At 33.6% G+C, this 27,688-nt stretch overlaps 2 protein-coding genes across 4 annotated transcripts; one reads left to right on the top strand and one right to left on the bottom strand.

The window, feature by feature from the left end:
* Positions 1-574: 574 nt before the first annotated feature.
* Positions 575-27,688, bottom strand: LOC144848780 (protein GDAP2 homolog). Of its 3 annotated transcripts, XM_078705708.1 has the most exons (15): positions 27,570-27,688; positions 26,932-27,017; positions 9,316-9,506; positions 7,131-7,305; positions 6,472-6,671; positions 5,994-6,136; positions 5,592-5,745; positions 5,208-5,296; positions 4,907-4,983; positions 4,337-4,499; positions 3,934-4,090; positions 3,648-3,801; positions 2,953-3,147; positions 2,391-2,534; positions 575-2,108 (listed from the first exon to the last, which is right to left on the bottom strand). In XM_078705708.1, the coding sequence occupies exons 5-15, from the start codon at positions 6,618-6,620 to the stop codon at positions 2,049-2,051; spliced, it is 1,485 nt and encodes a 494-aa protein (XP_078561834.1). In that variant the 5' UTR covers positions 6,621-6,671; positions 7,131-7,305; positions 9,316-9,506; positions 26,932-27,017; positions 27,570-27,688; the 3' UTR covers positions 575-2,048. The 3 variants fall into 3 exon arrangements, with proteins under 3 accessions (XP_078561834.1, XP_078561835.1, XP_078561836.1); XM_078705709.1 differs by lacking the exons at positions 26,932-27,017; positions 27,570-27,688 and having other exon boundaries at positions 6,472-6,668; positions 7,125-7,305; XM_078705710.1 differs by lacking the exons at positions 26,932-27,017; positions 27,570-27,688 and having other exon boundaries at positions 6,472-6,668.
* Positions 7,752-26,245, top strand: LOC144848748 (vacuolar protein sorting-associated protein 18 homolog). The gene is made up of 23 exons (XM_078705641.1): positions 7,752-7,864; positions 8,013-8,089; positions 8,240-8,349; positions 8,793-8,944; positions 9,807-9,891; positions 10,050-10,129; positions 10,399-10,511; positions 10,901-10,989; positions 11,234-11,335; positions 11,483-11,642; positions 11,991-12,048; positions 12,389-12,618; positions 12,956-13,091; positions 13,250-13,393; positions 13,534-13,627; positions 13,999-14,228; positions 14,811-14,951; positions 15,268-15,399; positions 19,465-19,674; positions 20,382-20,503; positions 21,091-21,208; positions 22,954-23,171; positions 25,388-26,245. The coding sequence occupies exons 1-23, from the start codon at positions 7,775-7,777 to the stop codon at positions 25,449-25,451; spliced, it is 2,955 nt and encodes a 984-aa protein (XP_078561767.1). The 5' UTR covers positions 7,752-7,774; the 3' UTR covers positions 25,452-26,245.

Below are 27,688 nucleotides of genomic sequence, written 5' to 3'. Positions count from 1 at the left end.
TGCAAGCCGCTGTTGCAGATTGTTCTGCCAGGCGGTAGCCAATCTTGTTGTTACAACAGGCCGGCGATACCATTTTAGATATTATATTATTTTGCTAATACTTTTACTTTCTGTAACACGTAATGATTATTATACTTTAGAGAGAGAGAGAATTATATTGAATAGTTTTAATGTGGTAAATAATAAAACAGAGAACGTTAAATGTACATTATTTGAATTGAGAACAGGTGTAAAAGTAATGAAGATAAATTCATCCCTTTTTAAAAGTAGTATCGTCGAAATTGTGTACACCTAGCGGATAGACCGCCTGGTGGTGGTAGAAAGATCGCTCAACTTCGAACCAGTCATAACTACGGAAGCTTAAAAGTGATAGCACACCATCACAGTGTCACCTCCCCAGTCGCCAAAAAGGCAGAAATGGTCAAGCACCATTATCTTTGCAAACAAAGAGTAAAAATCTTGGCAAATCTGACAATTTGGCTGTGTTCATAACATTCAGAATACATTTAAACAAAATCACTATTTTATTACAAATATTATTTTAGACACAAAAAAAAACACAGAAAAAGAAGTGTTGACTTTAAAAAATATTTATTTTTCGATTTATCTTTCTTAACTACCATTATAAAGAACTCACAATCACTTGTTTGTTAGGCAACCTATTATTTTGTAAAACTTTTTAATATCAATACTTATGTAAAAGTTTTATTTGATCACATGTATCCCACTAGGACATGCCACAAGTAATTTGACCAATCACAATGCGATGTATCATCTTCTGTTGCTTGTGATTGGTCAGTGGGTGGGTACCAAGCTTAAAACCCATCCACTAAGTTTGTTTTGATTAACTTCATTGTTCATTTATTGTAGACACAAACCCAATACCTAATTTTGGGTTTATGTACCCAATAGGCCAATGTACATAAGTCCACAAATCAGCCCTAGATGTACTGAGCATGTAGACATTAATATCCAATATACATTAAGCTTGATTTAATGTATTAACTTTTAACTATTTCAACTATATTACGGTTATCTCAGCTTTTAAGTAGATAGAATAATATCAACATAATGTTTGTACTATCATCAGTAAAAAATTACAAAAGTTAATACAATTTTTTAATAATAAACAGATTTTGTGCATGTCTCACGTTAAAAAAAATTCAATTATTGAACAATAAACACAGTACAAAGTCCACCTATCAAAACAATCAAAAATAAAATAGGGGAGGGGAGACGGAATAAGGTTAACACTTCATTTCAAAGTTATGGAATGGGTTCTCCATTTCAAAATAACTAAACAAAATGAGTTATCAGAAAATGATATGTAATTTTTGCAGGTATATGTAATTTGCATACAGGTATTACATAATATTACATAATTAAATAAAGGAATACTACTTGCCATGGTTTAAATTAATCTCATATCTATTGCACAATCTTGTTAATCAGTTTTTCAGAGCTATTATTAATTTCTGTAGCACTTGTTTATTTAGTATATACTACTTACGAATAATATGTATACTATACAGGTTTCAAACCTGTAAGTGGCGGTAATTGTTGCTGTTTGTTTTTCGATTGAATAAAAAAAAAAAAATAATAATCACACGAAAAGGAACACCAGTGGCAAGATGGGATACAGATTTATATTTTTGTTCGGGGAAGACTTGTGATACAACTCAATGCTGCCCTCAAACCGCACGCTATTGTCGATTGCGAGGCATGCATAGTTTATAGTTATTATTCATCGATACTAAACTCTTAATTATGTTATATTTGCATACATTATTTTTGTAAAACAAAATGCATTTAAACGTAAACAAAAAAAAATGTTTTTTCAATTAAATATTTTGTCTTGATTATTTTTTCAAAATTGTGACTAGTTATTTTTTTTTTATTATCTTGCTCAATTGTTGCTTGCCCAAGTTTTGCATCCAATCTAGTTTCTTTATTACAGCATTACTGTCCAGCCAATCAGTTTGAAGTTGATTTTCAATCAACCAATCAGTGATTCTAGCTGAATTTCAATCAGCCAATCAGTTTGAAGTTTACAATCCTTCAGGGTTCTCACCTTCTTCTACAGATTGGTAATAGTTTGGTCCATTTATCTGTAACAATCCGAATTACAAAAATAAAACTGGTTATGCATCATCAAAAACATCAATTTTTGGCGATTGCCATTGAAACTTCACCTTCATCAGTGGTGGATCCAGCATTTTGAAATAGATGGGAGGCTCCCAGGGCCAACAAAATTTCAGGGGACACTCCTATCAAAGGAAGGGTGAAAATCCCATGAGACGAACCCTTGGGAATGGCATTTTGCTGGGTTCCTTATATTAAGATTTGTAACACTCTAGCCTGGCTAGAGCCGACATAAAAAGAACACATACCTTTAAGTCATACTCGAGGACAAATGGCGGAATGTCTAGCTGGTCTGGATTGATATTGTGGTAGAGTAAGTGAACTCCGGGAAGACTATGTATCTTATCCTTGATACTAGATGCGGTAAATGTCGTAAAATACCAAGTTACAAGCTGAAAGGATAGTGTGTACGGTTTTATAGATACAGTATCAGGTAAAATATTTCCAAAAGAGAGCAGATGTAAATAAAAACAGATACTGAAGAAGGTTTGGCGCCCTCATAGCACATATTTCCCCAAAGAATAGTGCCCTCACAACACATATTGTCAAGTCTGGCACCCTCGTAGCACATTATGACTCAAAGTAGAGCGCTCTCACAACATATTATTGCCCAAAACATGGTGCCCTCACAACACATACTGCCCAAAACATGGCGCCCTCACAACACATACTGCCACAAGTATGGCGTCTTCACAACAAATAATTCTAAAAATATTGCAAAATTGTCAAAAACTCTGCACAAAAAATATAGTACAGAGCCTTAAAAATAAATTTCTAAGTACTTCTCAAACTCATGACTCTGATACTGACCTTTGACCAGAATGTAGGATGTACTATAAAAAATGATTTGAGGTGTTTACGATATCTGTTGTCCACTAATTGATACACCTGTCTCAACCAGCTCATCTCCGGCTGGTTTTCGGAAGTACTTTGTGTGTGAAAGTAAACTACGATATAATCTCTACTAACTATTGGATCCAGTACATGGATGAGATATAAAAGCACCTACAAAACAAAACAAATATGTTATTTGTAGGGAAAAAAAACCATCATCCATTTATTTTATAATATGTTAAAGACGTATTGTTCCCCCAAAAAACTTGAAAATTAAAGATTAATAAAATCAGACTTTTAACAGGCCATTTCGTAGTTTTAATAAAGTTATTCACTTCTGTAGAAAAAAAAAACAAAACAAATAATTACTTCACCTATAAAGACAAAATAAATAGTTAATTTTAACCAAAAACTCATTGTCTGACAGACAATTTAAGTATTTTTTTTGCTTTAAATTACATTTTTTTCAGGTAAATAATTTTTTTTTTCCAATCCAGTTTTTGGTCAAAGTGAATAACTATTATGTGACATTAAAATGACATATTCAACAAAAAATTGCTCAACAATTATTTTTCAGGGAGACAATATATCTTTAACTAAGAGCATCTAAATGCTGATAGGTGCATTCAATATATTGGGAAGTGTACAATTTTTGTTACAATCAATATTACCTTATCCCGGTCTACATTTCCAGCTGGGAAGTTTTTTCCGACAATTACGACGATAGGACGACCAAATATATCCACTCCGGTCTGGTAGATAAACCGATACGCTGCTAGTTCTGACAAATCATCACTACGTGCTTTGCGTAGTAAACGCTCATATCTGGAATAAAAAAAAAAGATCTTATTTATCATATCTATATCTTTAATTTATTTTTAAAATTTATAATTTTCAATTATTTGTCCACATTTTTATTTTATGTATCCAAAAAAACTGTACACATTTCATGCATACCTTCTTCTTTGATCAGCAAATGTTTCTTCCGGACTCTGTGACTTTTGACCTTGTTTACGTGCAGAATCAGGATGTGTTTCCATAGCAGCAAAAGCGTGCCTACCAACATGCATGTCATCAATATTGACATCCAGTTCTTCATTACAATCACCATTTTCTGGAAAAAAAATACATCCCATAATCTGTTTTAAAGCTTTGTCTACACTATCAAACTATATGTGACAACAAAATGTTATGTGCCCATATATGAACATAATGATGTCATATCACTATCATATTTTTGGGCACATCACACTTTTTTTTGTCAAACTAGTTTGATAATGTAGACAGAGTTTAACTTTATTTACAGACATCAAAGTAGCAACAATTTATCTATCAAATATTTTATCTTCAATTAACATACCAAAGTTAATTTTGGCTGGATTGTCCATGATGCGTATTTTCCTCTCGGCAATAACCGGTTCCCCGTATTCATTCCCAACATTCTCTGGCAGTAAATCACAAGCCCAGGATTCCTCATTCTCGTTCCGAGGAAAATACAATGGCATTAGTTCAGCGTAAGAATCCTACGAAGGAGACACAAATCATGAAACACTTAAAACAACTAAAAACTTAACAACCCTGCAGGGTACATGGTAGCCTATTTTTCTTAATGATTCTTCTAAAAGATTCAATTCAAGATCCTCTACTACTAAGGGCAAACACAATTTCCATACAGATGATATAGTGGAGCTCTAGCTTGGTGGTAAATGTTCTTTGCTTCCAATCACAAAATCCTAGGTTCGATCCTGACCTAGTTAGTGTCAGTGTTTTAGCTTAAATACAACCATGTCTTCTCCACTACTCTAAGCCTCAAATGAGACTTTGTTTACAAGCATAACATATTTTATCTACCCTGTAATTGGCAAGTTTTGCTGTTGGAATACAAACAGTGTACATATTCAACGCAGAAAGAGTTGATTTCAATACTTACTTCATTCATTCCGCTGATGACAAAGATTATTCTTTCAATTTCTTCTCCGTGGAATTCAAGAAATCGCCTTACAGTCCCTAAAAATGTTGGCAATAAAAATTATAATTGATAACATACAACCACAACATCACTAATACCAATAGCACAAACATCATTAAAATGACAAACTCCATCTTCACTATCAAATTTTATGTGATGTGCCCATATTTGGGCATATCACTACCATATTTGGGCACATATTTTTTTGTTTTTTTGTCAAACTAGTTTGATAGTGTAGACAGAGCTTAAAGCTTTTACATACTTAGGGCAATGTGAGTTCCATCTTCTGGTGGGTATCCTCGTTTCAACGAGTGGATGGATGTTAATGCTAAACTTGATACATGGTTTTCTCTGAAAAATATACAAATAATCAATTATAACTATTAGGTTTATTAATCCCTATTCAGGGGACACCACTATTAGGAGACACCATGGTTTGAAATAGAAGAAGGGCAATATCATTTTAACACTAAGGCCAATAAATATAGTATTTAGGGGATACTTTTTGGGTCCTGAATGTGTCCCCTTGATAGGGTTCTCCTGTATTTATGAACTTCATTTTTATAATTACTATTATTAAAATCCTTTTAAACAAATGTTTTCCTAATAGTAAAAGAATTACAAAAAAAATAAATATTCAACATACTTGCAAACCATTAATACATTTCTATAGCAATTATAGAGGGCGCTCTCTGCTGCAGATTTGTATCGAATGTTGAATCGTGGTCCAACTGTGTGTATGATATAGCGAGCTGGCAGATGATACCCTTTTGTTATTTTAGCATCTCCAGTTCGACAACCTACAAATTACAAACAGAAACAAAGATGGATTTATAATATAAGGAGAAGGGACCAATGAGATATGCCAATATGAAGTCATGTTTAGCGCATCAACACAAGAAAGTATGATGTGCCCAAATATGGTAGTGATGTGCCCAACTATGGTAGTGATATGACATCATCATGTCCATATGGGCACATCACATTTTTTTGTTTGATAGTGTAGACAGAGCTTTAGTTAATTATGCAAGTACTTTTCTTGTCATACCTTTTAATTGTTCGCATAATTCTTTTTGTAGATCTGGGCCCGCCTTGTCAAATATTTCTTGACTAATTGGATTTTTGTCATTTAGCGTCTCATTGGTTGAATTCACTATTGCAATAGAGTTCAACCTGCATATGTTGCCTTCCCTGCAAGAAAAAAACAGCAGATTAAAAAATTTTTCATTAAGTGGGTACTTTTCAATAGATTTAGTAGGAAAGATTTTGTATCTGTAAGAAAATTTCTAATTTTTGGTGAGTTAAGATTTAAGATTAACCCAAAAACTACAACTGAAATACACTTATTAAAAAAGACACATTTGGGACCCCAAAAAGTGACCCCTTAATACAGGTGTATAACATGAACATAGGCTGGATGTAGTGTTATATTGCCCCAGTAGAAAGTGTTATCTTAGGGGTGTACAAAGGAAAGCAAACTACAATACTTTAATAACATTACAGATTTAAATTTTGATAATTCATACCAAAGTACAACTTTCTTATTTATATCAGGTCTGCAAGGGAAATTGGATGACCTCTGACATGTTGTTTTGTAAACAGGAACATCTGTGTCGGACCATTCTAGTAGGTTGGATGCATCAACAGTATTGGTAGATGTCCCCAGTGGATCCATTCTATGACATGCCTCTCTTGAATGATTCTGTCTTTAAATGTCTCGCTACTGCTGTGAAATATAATGTATTAAGGTAGATATAGTGTGATATACTCAAGGAAGGATATGGTTTAATGTAAGGAATGCCTTTTGAAAAAGGAAATAATTAAAAATAACACCTTTTAAAAATGATTCCGTTTCTTAAACTACTGAACTGTAAAGATCATACTTTGTAAATTTCTTGATTAATCTTATTTAATTAATATACATTTGTTTATATATATCAAATTACTGGGACGAAACGACCTTTTAACATATAGATAGCCAAGATGCTGTCAATACCACACCAAAGATTCTTTTTTTTGACAATGCTGAATGCCTAGGCTTACATTTACAGTCTGGGAATCAAACTAAAACGTTAAGTATGTGCGGCTGTATCTTGATAACACAACTCAATGTAAGCTGTTGAAATCTTATTCTTCTAAATCAACATTTATTGCTTTCGTAAACGACTTGCAACATTACCTTTACCTCACTTTTGTTTTCCAAACTTTAGCCTGTCGTTTTTATGTTGTTGTTTCCATCCAGAGTTTCGTTTTCATGTGACTTGGAAGACGCCCTCAATAGTTGCAGAGAAAATGGAAGTTTTTGGTTGATTTTGGTATATAGTAATTAAAACGGTGAGTTGTTTACAATATTTGGTAGCCTAAATAGAACAAACGGACAAAAATGCATAAATATTAAACCTACTCATAATATTCAAAAGGTATTTGGACACTTTTGCAAGGGTCCAACTACCGATTTGGTGTAGGCCTAGACTATAATTCATTTTATAAAGTTAGGCCTGCCCTCCTAGGCTAGTAGGCTAGGCCTAGCTAGGCAGCAGAGTGGCTAGGTAGAGTAGAAAAGGGCTAGCCCAAGCAAATACCTTCCATGAGCCTGTCCACCTAGCTAGGTAGGCCTAGTAGGATACTGCTAGCATAGGGCAAGATCGGAAAAAGAAACTATGTAGGCCTACTATGCAGTCGAACTACTACTCAGTCTATTTAGGCCTAATTAATCTCACTAGGCCTAGATATACATATGGTTTAATACAATTTATTATGCTGTACAAATGTTGAACAAATTGATTTGTAATTTATTTTGCAGAGGAATGCACCAACAAGAAAGGAACAATGGCATCATTACTTGAACAATATGAACAAGCGACTGCGAGGGCAGCCTCCTCGGTGCCTGTACGCGCGAACAAGACTAGTAATGAACCTGTAAGCTCGGAATTAAATAACATTATTTTTACACCATCGATTCGTCGCAACACAGTGACATTGTCAAACAGTTTTACACAAAATTTTAAAATTCTCTTTATTTTAATAATCATTTTTCATCATTATAATATTATTTACCATTTTGTAGATATCATCAGGTTTTGTGACGGCACGACTAGAGCCAGAAGAAGTGCGCATCTTCAATAAGCAACGGGTCAATTTCAAGTAAGATTCAAAAGAGATTTCTTCAATTTGCGACCTAGAACTTACTGTATGCTAGATCCTATCCTAAATAATCCATTGCAGCACTATCTACACAAAATCTCTTGATAACCTCACCAAAAATATTTAGCTATATTTGAATTTTGTTTACAGGCCTGAGAAACCTATAACAATGTTAACAGTTAATAACAACATACTTGTGATGGCAATGACAAATAACAAGTTGCTACGTATTGACCTAGAGCACCCTGACCAACCGGATGGTAAGTAAAAATGACACAGAAAAATGTTATGTTACTATGTTCAAGTGGGTAAACTTGTGTATAATTATGCACTTGTCAATTTTATGACCCACTATACGACCCCCGGGAGAGGTGCGTCATTTGTCCGATGTGCGTCATACCTTATGAATACCATGATGCACCCCTGCGTCAAAAATGTGACTTACCTTTAGGTGACCATGACCGACCCATTTTGACGCACATGTTGTTTATAATATTTTGAGTGGTAAAGTGACGGACATTGAAACACCATCGTTCATTGATGTGACGTACCTTCTAGGTTTTTTTACGCACTCCTGGGTCAGTAATTATTTGTAAATGACCCATGACGCACCTCTCCCGGTCATATATAGTGGGTCATACATTGACAAGTGCATTGTCGAGTAATATGGTAACATTGTGTGAATCAAATTCTATTTTTGTAGACATTGATGTGACCAAGAATAGTGATGATCAGGTGCATAAGATATTTCTGGATCCAAATGGTCGCCATCTTGTTGTCAGTATGAAAACCTCTCAAGATGTCTTCTACCTGTCAAAGAACTCAAAAAAAGCAAAACCCATCCAGAAGATGAAGGTAATGCATGAATAGACAAAGGTTGCAGTATACAATGAAGTTACGAATTGCTTTATATAAAAGGTCTGTCTACACTATCAAACTAGTTTAACAAAGAAAAGTGTGATGTGAGCACATCACATTTTTTTGTCGCATAACGTTTGATAGTGTAGACAGAGCTTTATGATACAATAGCATAAATGGCTTCACATCTCTCTCCCAGTTACTTATTGCAAACAGACCTTCACGGGAAATCTGTAGGCCATTCATTTAGAGTGAAAATTCTGGTTGCTACCTTCTTACAGTACCAACAACAAAAAAGAAATTTGTTGGTAGCTTCCAGCAGTTTTGGTTTGAACTTGGTCACCCAAAGTGATGATTCTGGCTACTACCTTCTTTGGTGTCACTGTGGTTCCAAAGATCTTGTCAGGTTCTCCACTTTAGCTACTTCTGTCATGGTTCTTCTGACAAGACTGCTGCCACAAGTTGAGTTCAAGGATTTAGTTTCTCCTACCTTCTATGATGTCACCATCACCATGAATTGTTCAATCCACGATACATCAGATTCACCACTGTAGTACTTCTATTATGGTCATTTCACAGCAATAATATGTAATGAAACATTTAAAGATTTATTTCAAAACAAACTTAATATACATAAGAATTGTTTCACCATTAATTGGTGTTAACAATTGAAACATTGAACATTTTTTGTAATAAAAGAAAATATAAAATGGACATAAAATAAAACATTAAAAAAGATTTTAAAAAATGTAAAAACATTAACCTAGTCTAATTTGCATAATGTAATAAGGAACCTAATAAGGAAATTCTGAACTAATTTGCATAAAAGTTACTACACTGTATATTGTATTACTTTCAGGGTTATCTCATTGATTCTGTTGGATGGAATAAAGCAAATTCAAGTGACAACCAAACAGGAGAGATACTGATGGGAACCAGTAGAGGTTAGTAAGTCCAAGGCAATCTAACAATAGGATGCTTAGCTCCGGAGATCAAAGTGTTTAGCTGTGGCTGCAACACAATCAGTTCCAAGCCCCTTAACTTTATCTGTTACTTTTCCACCACCTACTTTCCAATGACTATATTTCTTTACTTGTTACAGGTTTAATTTTTGAGACTGAACTCCAGTCAGGAGAGGATAGCAGATTTTTCCTACAGAGCGTGGAACAATACTGGAAACAGGTTGGTTCCAAGAAATATCAAACATATGAGGATTTTACAATCTAAAGCTGTGTCTAAACTATCAAACTTTATGTGAAAGCAAAATGTGATGTGCCCATATATGGACTTAATGATGTCATAACACTACCATATTTGGGCACATCACACTTTTTTGTCACAACGTTTGATAGTGTAGACAGAGCTTTAGTTTAGTTTAGGCAATTAGAAGCTGTGTAGTACCATATATTGTTTGTCAGATATAACTAGATGTTTAAATTATTTTTTTAAAGGTGTTTGATTTGGGAAAAGATGGTCCTGTGTCAGTCACTGGTCTGGAGGTTGAGAGAATTCCATCAACTGTACACAATGAGAGAAGATATTTCATTATGGCAACAACACCTGGGTAATTTACATATAATCTAACAGCACCTGGGTAATTCACATATAATCTAACAACACCTGGGTAATTTACATATAATCTAACAGCACCTGGATATTACAATATATCTAACACCTATGTAATTTACATAACACCTGGATAAATTACATATAAACTAACTGGGTAATTTACATATAATCTAACAACACCTGGATATTACAATATATCTAATACCTATGTAATTTATATAACACCTGGATAAATTACATATAAACTAACTGGGTAATTTACATATAATCTAACAACACCTGGATATTACAATATATCTAATACCTATGTAATTTACATAACACCTGGATAAATTACATATATTCACTGGGTAATTTACATGATTTACATATTGCATTTTGTAGACGTATGTATCAATTCATTGGTACTATCCCCAGTTCAGCCGAATCGCCAGTCTTTCAACATGTCTTCCAAAATTATGAAGATACCTTAGGTAAGTTTGTCACCACAATCATAAAAATTCAAATATAACTGGGGGCATAGGTACAGAATTTGGTGAACATCATGGATAGGATTATCATCAGATTACATGCAATGGAATTAACTAAAGTCTTATGTCCATACTTATCTTAAAATAAGGGGTGGGATTATTTTTGAATATGGGATTATATTCAGTCATATACAGTATCTACTCTTGAATTCATAAAAATCACAAGAAAACAAATTTTTTTTCACAGCTCCAAGTTTCTTAGAATTACCTGGCAGTTTTGGTTACAGTGACTTGGTGTTCTTTCATCCCAAATTCAGATCGCCACCTAAAACATTTGCTTGGATGACTGGTAATGGTTTTTCTTCTCATTTTTTAGATCTTTTTAAAAAATATTATATTAATTGCATATAAAAACATAAGAGTTATGAAATAAAATTAATCAAGGGAAACAATTTCTTAGGGATATTAATTATAATTTGTTTAACTTTAATTCTAGGTCCAGGAGTCTATTACGGATCGTTTGACTATACGTTACAATCTAAAGACAACATTACAAAGAACGCCAGCTTGTTGCCGTTGGAAGATAGTGAATCTTCAGTGAAGCCATTAGCTGTCATATTGACTGAATTCCATATTTTACTGCTTTTTCCTGATAGGTAATGTTTCAGAGATTCTAACATTGAAAATTAAATATCAGCATACTTTATAAAAGCATGATGAAACTATAGAGGGGGCTATAGTTAAAAAAATAAAATAAATCCAAACATAGAGGGTGCTATTTAAAACAATCTTGGGCACCATCCTCATAGATAAATAAATCCAAACATAGAGGGCGCTATTTAAACACATTTGTGCATCATCCTTAATAATGGGTATACTATACTTTACAAGCATATACCAATTTGTATTGTAGAAAATGCATATTGGGAGACTATTGTATAATAGGTAAAATAGCGCAATCTCAAAGAAAGAATAACTAGTCAGTTTGTGATGTACATTCACAGGTTACGTGTTATGTGTGCGTTGAATGAGCAGCTTGTGGATGAAGACGTATACCAACCAGTAAGTAATCAATATTAATCAATAATTGGTAATTAATAATCATGTTTATTTTTAACCATTCCGCATCTGGAAGACTCTGAAACAGGCAAGTTGAGGCTGGTAGAAGTTTATTCTAAAGCTCTGTCTACACTATCAAACTAGTTTGACAAAAAAAAAGTGATGTGTCCAAATATGGTAGTGATATGATTAAATTGGTAGTGATATGACATCATGTTCATATATGGGCACATCACATTTTGTTGTCAATCTAGTTTGATAGTGTAGACAGAGTTTTAGTAATGAAAGAATAAACAATTTTTCAATAGATAATGCCAATTATTTATAATGATTTTGTCAACAGAGATTTGGGAAACTATTAGGAGTTTGCAAAGACCGTATCAAGGGTACTATTTGGTCGTACACAAATCAATCAGTTTTTAAATACAAAGTTACAAGGGAATCTAGGGACGTTTGGCGGATGTATCTTGACAAAGGAGAGTTTGATCTCGCTAAGGAATATTGTAAAGACAATCGAGCTAATTTGGACCAAGTTCTGACCAAACAGGCACAGTTCTTCTTTGAGAATGGAAAGTAAGCAACGTTTTTAATTTGAATTTCTTCTTGGCTTACTGAACAATAAGGTTTATCGCAAATAGCTTGACTTCGCGAGGAACGTCATTGCACAAAGCATGATAGGAAGGGTTTGGAAACAAACGTCACAAGGCGTACTTACATGACATTTACTCCCAAACCTTCCCACCATGCATCGCGCATGCTATTTACGATAAACTTTATTTGTTTTCCTGATAATTTCAAGTAATACTGAACAATCTATCCATGATTAATATTACTAAAAAGTTCAGTGAAATCAACTTAAAATTACTTAAAACAAAAAACATAAATATAAAAATGTTATTTTTTATTTCAGTTTTGAAAAGAGTGCAATGTACTTTGCACTAACAGAACGTTCGTTTGAAGAAATTGCTCTCAAGTTTATCGGGTCAAAACAAACAGACGCTCTCAAATCATTTCTTGAAAAGAAACTTAGTTCATTTAAAAGTCAGGTAAAATGAAAGAAATTATAGTTTATTGTACAGCATGTGTGTTTGACTGTGTATTGATTCATTCTCCACAAAAATCACCTTTTATTAAAAGCTGGTACAATATTAAAAGAATGCTGTCTTTCAAATTGCAAATCATCAGTCTGTTGTTAAATCTATAGGACAAGACACAGATGACAATGTTGATAACGTGGCTAATAGAACTCTATCTAAATCAACTTGGTGAACTAAAAGATACAAACCAGGACCGATACAATGAGGTCCATGAATACTTCCAGAAATTCCTTGCTCAAAGTAGAGTCATGGTAAGTATAAACAAAATCTATAAATAACTTCCCCTATACCTAATTACCTAAAAGAAGTACATATCACCTCTCTACAGTACAAAAAACCCCCAAAAATATTTTTTAATATTATTACTTAAAATAATTCAATTTACTTTTAGGACTGTTTATCAAATAACAAGACTACAGTGTATGACCTAATAGCAAGTCATGGGGATATTGAAGATATGGTGTTCTTTGCCATGCTGATGCAGGGTAGGGCTTGGCAAACTATTCCATAGAGTAAAGCATTATTATAAAGGACTATTGCTATACAATACAAGTACAGTATGTCAACTTAAAAATATTGTAAAGAATTGTTACCCTAATGTATGTCTAGCAAGGACCCCATTTCAATTAGTTAATGTGACACAAACAAATTGTAATTGTAAAAGAATTGTCTTTATTGTTTTACTTAGTTACACCATTTCTGTACTACACTAATAATAATGTTGATTAAGATATATTACTATAGATTGACTATAACTTATAGATTACGATAGAGTGGCATTGCATACCATTCTGTACTTACACAATAATAATCATTGATTTCAATTAAGGTATATTATTATTTCTATAACTGATAGATTATGATAGAGTGGTATCGCACCACATACAACATAATGATTACAAGTCTGCCCTTGATGTGCTCAACAAACCTCAAGATGACCAGCTCTTTTACAAGTTCTCTCCAGTACTCATGCAGCACATTCCAAAGGCACTAGTAGATGCTTGGATTCTAATGAAGAAGAAGCTGGACCCTAAGAAACTGATACCTTCACTTGTACAGTATGACCACAGTGTACAAACAAACCAGGTATAATACATCATCATCATCTTGAACTCTAATCGCTGTTTCCATTTTGGTGTTCTGTTTGCCATCCTTGTTGTTTTCGGTCTTCTTTTTTGTCTTTTGGTGAGACTCTCTGAGTGCGATCTTAGCTGGTGTGTTTTCATTTAATCGGAGCATATGACCGTACAATGTCAGCCTTCTTTTCTTTACATCCTTAATCCACTCAATCCTATTCTTTTGTACAAATCTTCATTTTTTATTATTTAGCTCCTGTGAATACAGCTCCGGCGAGCTCTCATATGGGAGCTTCAAAGTGCTTGAGAACAGACCGGTGAAAATGGTTCCTCTGCTTTTTTTTGGGTTATCTTAGGATATTTTATGCATCATTTTTGTGTGTAAAGTACTTAGAAACATTGTATTATGCGCTATAAGACTACCATTATTGTGTTTTTTTCTCATCCAACTGAGCATTGAGATTGGGTGAAAGTCGGCATACAAAGCCAATCTTTCACTTGTGATCAACATCCCTCCCCCCCCCCATAACCAACCTCTCTCAGGTGTGAAGTATGTTTGGAAAAATACACTTTATTTTTGTTTGTTTCACAGACAAATGAAGCAATACGTTACTTGGAGTTCTGTATTGTTGAACTAGTCAACCAAGAGCCTGCTATTCATAACTATCTGTTATCACTGTACGCTAAATATCAACCAAACCAACTCATGAACTATCTAAGCAGACAAGGAGATGTAAGTCTTGTTGTTTTTATTTTCAGCTGTTAAATTAGAAATGTGGAATTAACCCATACTTTCTAAACAAAGTGACAATGTGGCTGTCTTCTTTCTTCATGTGTAAAAACTGGCGTTGAGCTAGAGGCCGAATTTGGAACACATAACCTTGGCATTGGTAGGCCAATATGCTTACTAACACCAACACTACCAAAATATGCTAAATAAACAAACAGAATAAAGACGAACAATTTAATAATCTGTTGTTTTGGTTATTTATTTGTTTGAACTTTTTTGTCTTTTATCCACGCTTCTCTATTTCTTTTCTTCTTTCTAGATTTCAGAGAACGTTCCATATGATCTGAAGTATGCTCTGCGTTTGTGTGCTGAGCATAGCCACAAGAGGGCGTGTGTGCATATCTACACAACGATGGGACTGTACGAGGAAGCTGTGGAACTAGCACTGGAGGTTAGTGCACAGAAATGGAAAGAAGAGTCAAATGGATTTTTCTACTTTAAGCCATTTCCTACACTTGTGGCCACTCCTTAGGGAGCGTGCCCAAATGTTTTTACTCCGTTAATAGACTTTTAAATGCGTTAATAATATGCAAAACGTTAATGAGTTGGGCGGTCTGTACTCAGCAGAGCGTATCATAGTGGTTAATACTGTACAATGAAATTGAATTAATACTATCTAACGCGTACAACGGAAGAACAACGTCCGTTGTTTTCGTCCGTTAAACGCCGACCTAACAGATCGTTTTTATATTCGTTAAACGCTCATTTAACGGACCCTTGTACTGACAATATCACACCACACATTACAGAGTTCAATACAATAATATCTAATAGTAATATGAAGATCGACGGCAATTGCTGTAGAAAGGGCCTTGAAACTGCAGATGATGTGATGGGTAAACCGTCATTTCGACGGCAAAAAAATGCTGTTAAAACAACCTTACCCAACATTAAATTATCAGCATCTACAATTCCACAATTTTTGTTGAACATTTTCAACTTATAGAACATTCCTATAATATACTAATTTTTTGTTTAGCATGCTTGACGTTAATTCCTTTTTTATTTTTTACCCTGTACACTTGACCGAAAAAAAAAATGGCGAAATTGTAAACACAGATAAAACCCCGACTGTCGTATCGATAGTATCAGCATGTATAGCCTTTATGGAGACGGTATGGACCAAACAATATAGAAACCGGTCGCCGTTTATCTAGAGCTAAAACATTTACTGACTGTAGTTAAGTTGCCGCGCGAGGAGTAGCAGTGTCCAAAACACGAAAAACAGAGGAGGAAACTTTGGGCGATATGACGTCACGTTATTATCAAGCACATGGTTTTTTTTATCACCGCGAAGCGATGTACAACACGCACCACAGTGTTTTTGGCCAGCCTCCGTGATGCTGCTGCAAGGGTGTCATGTTTATTACAAAATACTAAAAAAACTGTGTACATGAACAATTATTGTATTACGTAAATAAATCATTACTTTAACTATCGCTGACCTCGAATGTGTCCAAAAACAGAGGATGAAACTTTGGGCGATATGACGTCACGTTATTAGCAAGCACATGGTTTTTTATCACCGCGATGCGATGTACACACGCACCACGGTGTTTTTGGCAGCCTCCGTGATGCTGCTGCTAGGGTGTCATGTTTATTACAAAATACAAAAAAAAACTGTGTACATTAACAATTATTGTTTCTATTTAGGCCTAAATGGTGTAATAGGCAAAACACTTATACAGTATATATATAAAATAAATATATAAAAACAATGTGCAATTGCCTTCTTGCAGTAGGGAGGCGTCGCAAAAAAGGGAATTCCCCTACTTGCTCTCAACCAAGGGCGAATTTACTATTCAGTGCGTTGTTCCGTTAAACGCCGAGTTAACGGGCGATAGATGACAGTATATAGAGTATGCATCATTCGAATACCCATCATTCCCGGAGTTTACTGAGTTTTTGTGTCCGTTAAACGCCGAGCTAACGGACGATAGTATTGAATGACAGCATAATATAGAGTATAGCATCATTCCACAGGTTACTGAGTTTTTGTGTCCGTTAAACGCCGAGCTAACGGACGATAGTATTAAATGACAGAGTGTAGCATCATTCCACAATTTACTGAGTTTCTGTGTCCGTTAAACGCCGAGTTTACGGACGATAGTATTGAATGACAGCATAAGCCTATAGAGTATACCATCATTCCACAGTATACTGGGTTTTTGAGTCCGTTAAACGCCGAGCTAACGGACGATAGTATTGAATGACAGTATTATATAGCATCATATTCCACAGTTTTACTGAGTTTTTGAGTCCGTTAAATGCCGAGTTTACGGACGATATCATTAAATGACAGTAGGCCTAATATATAGAGTGTAGTATCATTCTACAGTTTACTGAGTTTTTGTGTCCGTTAAACGCCGATCTAACGGACGATAGTATTGAATTACAGTAGAGTAGCATCATTCCACAATCTACTGAGTTTTTGTGTCCGTTAAACGCCGAGCTAACGGACGATAGTATTGAATTACAATAGAGTAGCATCATTCCACAATTTACTGAGTTTTTGTGTCCGTTAAACGCCGAGCTAACGGACGATAGTATTGAATTACAGTAGAGTAGCATCATTCCACAATCTACTGAGTTTTTGTGTCCGTTAAACGCCGATCTAACGGACGATAGTATTGAATTACAGTAGAGTAGCATCATTCCACAATCTACTGAGTTTTTGTGTCCGTTAAACGTCGATCTAACGGACGATAGTATTAAATGACAGATAGAGTATAGCATCATTCCACAGGTTACTGAGTGTTTGTGTCCGTTAAACGCCGAGCTAACGGACGATAGTATTGAATTACAATAGAGTAGAATCATTCCACAATTTACTGAGTTTTTGTGTCAGTTAAACGCCGAGCTAACGGACGATAGTATTGAATGACAGCATATTATAGCATCATTCCACAGGTTACTGAGTTTTTGTGTCCGTTAAACGCCGATCTAACGGACGATAGTATTGAATTACAGTAGAGTAGCATCATTCCACAATCTACTGAGTTGTTGTGTCCGTTGAACGCCGAGCTAACGGACGATAGTATTGAATTACAATAGAGTAGCATCATTCCACAATCTACTGAGTTTTTGTGTCCGTTAAACGCCGATCTAACGGACGATAGTATTGAATTACAGTAGAGTAGCATCATTCCACAATCTACTGAGTTTTTGTGTCCGTTAAACGCCGATCTAACGGACGATAGTATTGAATTACAATAGAGTAGAATCATTCCACAATTTACTGAGTTTTTGTGTCAGTTAAACGCCTTGCCTGAACTGATACAATAAATTATTTTAAAAAATATTGTCTAAAGTGCAAATCTATATTTGATTGTTTAATTAATGAAATGTTATGGATAAGAGTTGAAACCGTCACAAAATGGCTCAGTCAAAGCAAAATTATTTAACAATTTTAACGAGAGGAGGAGCTTATCTTTCTAGGCTTTCTTTGTTATTAATTGTTTATAGTGTAATCTAAACAATAGCTACGCGATTGTCTGGCGGTGTACTTTTAACGAATCGTTCATGGCCTAGCTCTCTGTAGTGCGGTATTCGCGTCGATATCATGTTACATCCAGGGATCAAAAATGCGTATTTTTTTTCAGGTGAAAGTCGGCTATTAGAAATTTAGACACGTGTCGCCCGACGTACCAGGCTAAAAAATACCATGAATCGGATCGTAAATAGTATGCTTAGACCTATATATTTTTATTTTACCGTGTAGGCCTAGGCCTATATATATTTTTATTTTACGGTAGGCCTAGGATACAGTATAATACATGATTATTTTAATAAATATAATTATAACATAACATACGAGCCCAAAAAGCTATTAAACGAATTAACAATCGTGTTAACAACGCGTTGTAACAACAATGACCGGACTGCTAATAACCCGTTATTTTGAGTCATCATAGGATTTCACGCAACATACCATAACAAGGACTGTTAATAACGCGTTGGAATCATCGTTACGCAACACTGAACGGCATGTCCGGTCTCCCGTTAATTACGCGTTAAACAATGGAGTGATCATAACAGCATAGTAGCTAGTAAACGGAGGGCTTGATATGCCTCACTGAACACGCCCAACCCCATTTAAATTAGCTTGCATATAACGGTAAATCGTTAAACTAGTTGCGTTACAACAAGTTAAACGGAGTAAAAACATTTGGGCACGCTCCCTTACTTTTGGGCATTTTTTGCATTTTGGAATTTCCTACTTTTGGGCATGATTTCCTACACTTTTGAACATATTCTTACATTTGGGCATTTCCTACACTTTTGGGCATTTCCTACACTTTTGAACATATTCTTACATTTGGGCATTTCCTACTTTTGGCCATTTCCTACACTTTTGGGCATTTCCTACACTTACACACACTGTAGTAATACATTGATTGAAGAAAATGTTGACCATTGAATGATTATAATAAAAAAACTTTTTTCTTTAATGTAGGTCGATGTTGACCTTGCAAAGCTGAATGCAAACAAGCCTGAAGATGATGAGGAATTGAAGAAGAAACTGTGGTTACGCATCGCACGGCACGTCGTAGAGAAAGAGAACAACATAAAACGTGCCATGGAATTCTTACAAGAGAGTGAACTGTTGAAGATTGAAGATATACTTCCTTTCTTCCCAGACTTTGTAACTATTGACCATTTCAAGGTAAGGTGCTAATTAGCACAGCGACAGTCAATATTAAAGTATATATCAGAAGAATGAGCAATTCATGATTTTTACATTTGGCAAAATGTAACAAAGCATGGATTCCTGCCCTCATGTTCCAACAAGACGGTACTATCGTGATCCTTGGATTAAAATCTCTCGTATTTTAAGTATGGAAATCAGGCAAGCCAAAGCCATTACACAATCAAAGAAAAATCTTAACGATCACCTTAGTAGGCTATTTGGTGCCGAATAGGTTTTCGACTCCAGTTCTACGATGTAGGAGAGGAGGATCCCATATGTATGTATGAGGCTGGATGTAGAAATTGTATAGAACTAAACTAAGCTGATCTGTCCTATAAATATACAGCTATCTTTGACCTCTATGTGACCTGAATATTTAATGTGTAAACATGTCTGAACGCTTGTTTGATTGAAGGCTGTTGCAAAGAAATTAGCCTAAAAACATATTTTTTTTATGGAAAATCCCTGTTCTAACATACCATTACCATGATTGATGTCTTTTTTATTTAGGTCCATAATTATATGCAAAAGGTCATGTCTAGGTCATGAGTATCAAGTACTATATCTTTTATCTTTTTATAATTGAATATCAAGTTGTCACATTAAACCAGTTTACAATCTGTCGTTTCAAATCATGATGAGATGCGTAACGTTCAAATATTTTAACTTTGTAATTTTGATAGGAAGCAATCTGCAATTCACTTGCTGAATATAATCAGCACATAGAGACCCTGAAGCAGGAAATGGAAGATGCCACTGAGAGCGCTCGATCTATCAGATCTGACATTCAAGAAATGAGGAACAAGTCGGTCATCTTTTTATATTTTTAAAGCTCTGTCTACACTATCAAACTAGTTTGAAAAAAATGTGTGATGTGCCCAAATATGGTAGTGGAATTCCTAAATATGGTATATGACATCATTAAGTCCATATATGGGCACATAACATTTTTTGTCAAACTAGTTTGGTAGTGTAGACAGAACATTACTTGTCAATATTTGAAAATATTAAGTTACTCTCTATTAATTAATATATACACACCTTAAAATAAAATATTTTTATTTTTATACTACCGTGAATGACAAAGTAAAAAACCATGCTCAAATATAATCCCACCTCCCGGGCTAAATTCAAAGAGAAAAGTGTTTGATGTTTGTTAAAGATGTATTCTCTAATTAATACAAAAAGAGAGAAAATTAAATTTGTGGTCAAAGTAGATAACTATTATGTGACATTAAAATGGCATATTCAACAACAAAAATTATTTTTTCAGGGAGACAATATATCTTTAATGCCAACCCCTACCTTTTTCCAAATTTCGTATCCAGCCCACCAAGGTCTCCATGTCAACATAAAGAAAGATTATTCTAACTTTGTTTTCTATTTTGCTAGGTATGGCATCGTAGGCCCACAGCAGAAGTGTTCAACGTGCAGCTTTCCACTTCTAAGCAGAACGTTTTATCTGTTTCCCTGCCAACACATGTTTCACAGTGATTGTCTTATTGCAGAGGTATATAAAATAAATATTCCAAAATAAAAAAATGTATCTAAGCTGTTAGAATTTCTAAAATTACTTTTACCAACATGTATATATGTACTACAGTAATTTACAGAAATTGCTATAAATAAATTCTGGGCCTAGACATCTACTGTATCATACATTTATAAAGTTCTGTCTGCACTATCAAACTTTATGTGACAAAAAAAGATGTGATGTGCCTATATATGGACATGATGATGTCATGTCACTATCATATTTGAGCATATCACTACCATATTTGAGCATATCACTACCATGTTTGGGCACATCACACTTTTTTTGCCAAACTAGTTTGATAGTGTAGACAGAGCTTCACACGCCACAGTTTTAAAACTAATTAATAAATTCCCAACAAATATACACTGAATATGACGCGTGCCACAAAGTGTATGTATGCCATCATAATTTATGAATTAATTTATCGATAAATTGATCATTATGTTTCTCCATTAAATGTATGCCTTCAATTATGAATCATAATATGATATTAAATGATGAATCAGATATTTCACATTCGTCGCACCAAACCTACTACTGTCACATTACATTTGTCAATCTGCTTAAATTAGTCTATAATTCAATGATTTTGCATTTCTTTTTTATGTGTCTAATTGATTGATTGGGTAATGTATATATTTCCAAGGTTTCGTATGTCTTTATTCTGTCACAAGTATTCATTATAATTGCTAATTTATGTAGGTCTGTAGTCTATTACATATAGGTTTGTTCAGGAACATAATTTAAGTTTCAGGCCAATGCATGAACTAAAAATAATCTACTTGTTTCTGTATAATGTATCATAGTGTTGCTCCATTTATTGACCACTCAAATTAAAGGCTGGTCCAATTAAACACTACTCCAATTATAGACCACTTCCAATTAGAGTTCACTCCAATTATATACTGTATCGGTCGAGTTAAGATCACTAAAATTAGAGATTACTCAAATTACAGACAAGTCCAACAATAGATAATTCCAATTATACTATAGGCAACTCTAAATATAGATCACTATAAATCTAAATATAGACAACTCCAAATATAGAAAACTCCAAATATAGACAACTCCAAATATAGACAACTCTAAATATAGACAACTCTAAATATAGACAACTCCAAATATAGAAAACTCCAAATATATACAACTCCAAATATAGAAAACTCCAAATATAGACAACTCCAAATATAGACAACTCCAAATATAGAAAACAACAAATATAGCCCACTCTAAATATAGCCCACTCTAAATATAGACCACTCCAAATATAGCCCACTCCAAATATAGACCACACCAAATATAGACCACTCCAAATATAGCCCACTCCAAATATAGACCACTCCAAATATAGACTACTCTAAATATAGACCACTTCAAATATAGACCACTCCAAATATAGACCACTCCAAATATAGACCACTCTAAATATAGCCCACTCCAAATATAGACCACACCAAATATAGACCATTACAAATATAGACTACTCTAAATATAGACCACTTCAAATATAGACCACTCCAAATATAGACCACTGCAATTATTATTATTATGCCATTCCAAATACACTTTAAAAAATAGAAAAAAAATAACACATGTATCTTTCAATTTCTTTTAAGAGCTTGTCATCATGTATGCGATATTTTGATAAATTAATCTTTATTTAATATTTCTAAATTAATTTTTTCCTACTTCTGTCATTGTATGATTTACTTTTCCAGGTTTTGCCGAATCTCAGCGAGAGCAAAAAATCGAAAGTAGAGGAGCTACAGCGTCGCCTTGTCACCTTTGCTACGCAGCCAGCTACGTCTTCGGCTAATCTGTCAGGTGGGTCGACGCCAGACGTTGTCTCAAGACGAGACCTGCATGATCAACTACGAAACGAACTTGATGACATCATCGCAGCTGATTGTGTTAATTGTGGAGAGATTATGATTAGGTATGCTCTTGAAATTTTATTTTAACACTGTCTATTACACAAGTGTTATGTGTAACCTTTTAACCCTTTCCCCTCCCTAACCTGAATTTGCCTAGACCACCTGAATATCATTTTCTCCTACAAAACAGTTGAAGAATTACCTTCACTAAATACGAATGAATATTATTTCTTTTTAAATGAATGACTATTAAGTGAATTGTACAATTGAGATTTAAACCTAAAATCTTTGAGTTATTAGCATGGCACCATACCACAAGACCACTGATCTTGTTTCTTTAGGTACTTCCCCTATTCTGGAAGATTGCTAACCAATCTATTAATTAAATGCCACAATTGAGATTTGAACTCATGACTGCCAGGTTATTAACCTGACACCATACCACAAGACCACTATATCTTGTTGCTTTAGAGTAGAGTGCTAAACACACAAAACCCCTCATAATCAAATGGGATTAAACTGGGATTTGAACCCATCACATCCAGTGTTAAAGGCCACTGAAATCCCCAATTCGCAATGGTCACTATTCGCATAAACTAAACTTTTAATATTTCTTAAACTTCTAAAATGTTAATATATATATAACATTTCATTCACCTAATATAAATTGTTTATCTAATTTGTAAAAGCTAATTACATGGTTATCTCACAAATTTGTTGTACATAGAATTGAGAAAATTGACATATCCATATCTGTAATTACATCATCAAAGAAATGATTTGATAGTAGTTTTTATTACTCGGTCTATTTCGAATGTCACATCGTTATTGCTGGAATGAATTTGAGCATCCGCATCAGTAATAGAATACTATACTTTATTACTTTTGACCCTGTGACCTGCTTTCACAAATAACTTAATATACATAATAAGCACCTGTGGTATTTGATTAATTATAATATTCATTGTGAACAAGATTGCTTAGAATTCTATTATCCAAGTATTAGATTAGTAATAAATGTACAAATGCTGTCAAAAAAAGATTAATAAAAAAATGAAATGATATACTGATGTAAAAGAAATACAAAAAAAACAAAAAACATCCATATATTAATGATTTTGACAGTAGCATTGAATCTTCATGTACTATTCAAATTTAAAACATCAAAGTATAGTAACAATTATTATACAGTATAAGAAGGTCAAATGTTGGATTTATAAATAAATTTATTCTGATGGTCTATCTACTATAAATACAAACCCATTAGATGTACTATACACGAATGCATACGCTATTTAAATTCAAAACAAATTAATTCATGTACACAAAATCTATTGGATCAATTTAACTATCCTAGGGCAGGCATCTAGCATTATACAAAGAAATCAAATATCGGATTTATAAATAAAATTTAGTCAGATCAGATTTATAATTTGTTTAGTTTTTTTTATTAGTTTTTTTTTTTTATTAGTTTTGACATTAAATAGAAAATAACATTCATGTTTCAACATTATTTAAAGTGTATTTTTAATTTAAGAGAATTTAAGGTATCAAACTTCAATTATAAAAAACTAAAATGTTATGTAAGACTTGTTAATTGTCAAATACAATCTTCACTATCATGTTGTTTCGGTGTCTAATTACTTAACGGTATAAACATCGTTAACAGCGCGGTAGGCGACAAAAAAATTTGTAATTCAAATCAAGAATAATAATTCATGCTTCTTCTCTTCATTTCAAAACTAAACCATGACGTTTATTTGCGACATCAACTCGACTAACTCGGGAAATTGAGTTCATAAAATCTTCAATCATTATTTGATTTGGGGCAAGTAGAATTGGTCCTCGGAAAATGTCTACGAATGTCCTAAAGCAAATATAAATAAAATATACATTTTTCTCCAAATCCATCAAACTATTTAGATGTCCTAATGATTTACCAATCCTGATGATTACTATTTTCACAATTTATCAAGTCTTAGCTATTTTTAGTATATTTTTGCTTTATATACATTACAGTTACACAGTCTTGAATATTCTAGCGGTCTAATAACATAGCACCTAGCACACAGGTTTTGATAGATATTAGGTCGAATCTAATGTTGGTTTTTAGTTGAGTATGTTGAAGCTTTTAAAATTAAATGAATTTAGAATTTACTAAATGCATCACAAATAAAAACTGCCAAAAATTCTAAAATTCTAAATTAAGGTTATACTTAAAATAGGTATAAAATAATAAATAATTTAATATTTATTTAAATATTTTCTATCCCCACAGGTCAATAAATAAACCATTTATCGAACCAAGTGAATATGAAAGTGCTATCAACAGTTGGCTTTGAAAACATGTGGTCAATAGTGTGTGTGGTCAATTATGTATATGGTCAAGTGAAAATAAGGACATGAAGAAAATAGCGATTATTACACTATTCGCAATATAACAGAGAGACATGCTGAGAATGTTGGTAAAAACACAATCAACGTTTAGAAGAGTTATACAAAAGTTGTGCTAATAGAGTTCCCAGAGATGTAGTCATTAAGACATGAGCAGTATATAATAAATTATAGTTTAAGAAGATTATTAATTATTATTATTATTTTAAGTTCCCAATGTATTTTTTTGTATTGTAAATATAACATATAAGGCCTAGGTCTACAAAAAGTTACTGATATTATGATAGATATATTAATTCATTCTTTCCCTATGAAGAATATGGCCTAGTATTCCTGTCCTCTGCACTCCGTGTGGTAGTAATAATCTACAGTATATTATGTAATTTCATACGGTAGTTACTTTTTTAACTACTGTGCTAATTTGTAAACATCAGAGATTTGTAAGCACTGCCTAGATTTTATGTATAAAACTAAAGCAACTAAACAACATCAAATGCAACTTCCGGTATGCACTAGCACCTATTTAACATTATCTAGCATTATGTACCTTTTGTGATAAAGCACTGTAAAGTGATGTTCTAGATTGATAAACATGCTTGCTTACAAATTAAAAGGGTTTGGTTCAAGTCGTGGCTCTGTCAGAGACCACATAATTGTTCTCATTTCCAGAAACAACCTATAAGCCTTCTAACAAGACTTAGTTTACATCTAAGCCTACATCTCATAATTGCTGATTTAGGTTGTTGGATGTTGAAAAATACACAATAAGGAATTGTAAAATATGGGTATTGTTTAATACGCTGAATACAATATGATTGATCACATCATTAATATTACAATGTGTTTTTCATGTAATAATACATCAAGATAATTGTTGCATTATATGTATTGGGGTTGACCTAAATGGGATTTATAACCTGACCTGGATATAATATTTTATTTACAAAGGTTGTTAATCATATAATTAGGGTACTATTATTATTGCAAATATTAAATTATACTACAGGACAATAAAGTATACAGAATAATGAAGCTGTGTCATCGATTTTTCTTTTATATCAAAACCATGTAACTGATTTAAACAATAAAATTGAATCAACAACCATGGCTGCTAGTGGTGTTGTTAATTTTATTTATTTATTTCATATTCATCCAACAGCGAGCACAAACTCGCCAATTACAGGATGAGATAAACTATTTTATAGTGCTTATCGTGCTTATAAACTAAGTCTCATTTGAGGCTTTGGGCGTGCAGTTGAAAGAGTTATGAGTTACAACAACAAGTACAACCCTGGCAATCTTGGGATTGGAAGGCAAGCACCAAGCTACCGCTCCACTACTTAACCACCAAGCTACAGCTCCACTACTGTAAATTATTATATCCCAATTAATTTTATACTTTAAAATAAAACAAGAAAATTCACTTACCTATCTATAGGCCTAGATAGATGATACATGTCGGGTGTACAAATGTTGTTTATGACAAGAGAGAACGTAAACCTTCCAGCAGTATACTGAAATAGATATAATTTTACAATAAAATTTAATTTGTGAGAGCATATTATAAACTAACTTACATTACACTTGGATATAATGACAAAAAACACAAATAATTGTATTTTCGAACATCTGGGAACACCTAATAGCATTTATCCTCTTATTATTTTTGTATTTTGTAAATCCTGTATATGCATTTTAATCTGTATATTTTTACTGTACTGTGTATTTTACTTGTTTACGTGTTTTAACATTTTACTGATTTTACTATTTTTATATTAAGTTGCCATGAGAAAAACCAATTTCAAATCTTTTGTTGAACTATTTTGACCCAGTACTCTCTGACTGTGTGACTAGAAGATGAATATGTACTGGCTGATAAGTTGGCAGACAAGTATAAAATACCACTTTGTGATGAGTCAGTATATTAGGTGGGTCAGTGTGTGGTTACCTCCTTAATACAATACCACATTCATCAAGTGGGTCTGTGACACCCAAGCCCCCTTCATCAATCTAGCTAGGCCCCCAATACAGATCAACTTGATTTAGGCCTAGCCTTATAAACATACCTGTTCTGTTCACAGTTTGGCAGTAATTGACAACATTGTAGCAACCTTTAGGTTTTAATTGTCTAGATTGGTCAACCACATCCCATATAAAATTGACTTTAATCAATTAAATCAATCAA

This window comes from Antedon bifida, chromosome 7, assembly GCF_963402885.1.
Source record: "Antedon bifida chromosome 7, ecAntBifi1.1, whole genome shotgun sequence".
Taxonomy (NCBI): domain Eukaryota; kingdom Metazoa; phylum Echinodermata; class Crinoidea; order Comatulida; family Antedonidae; genus Antedon; species Antedon bifida.
The sequence above is the reverse complement of the archived record's forward strand: the minus strand, read 5'-3'. Positions and strand labels throughout refer to the sequence as shown.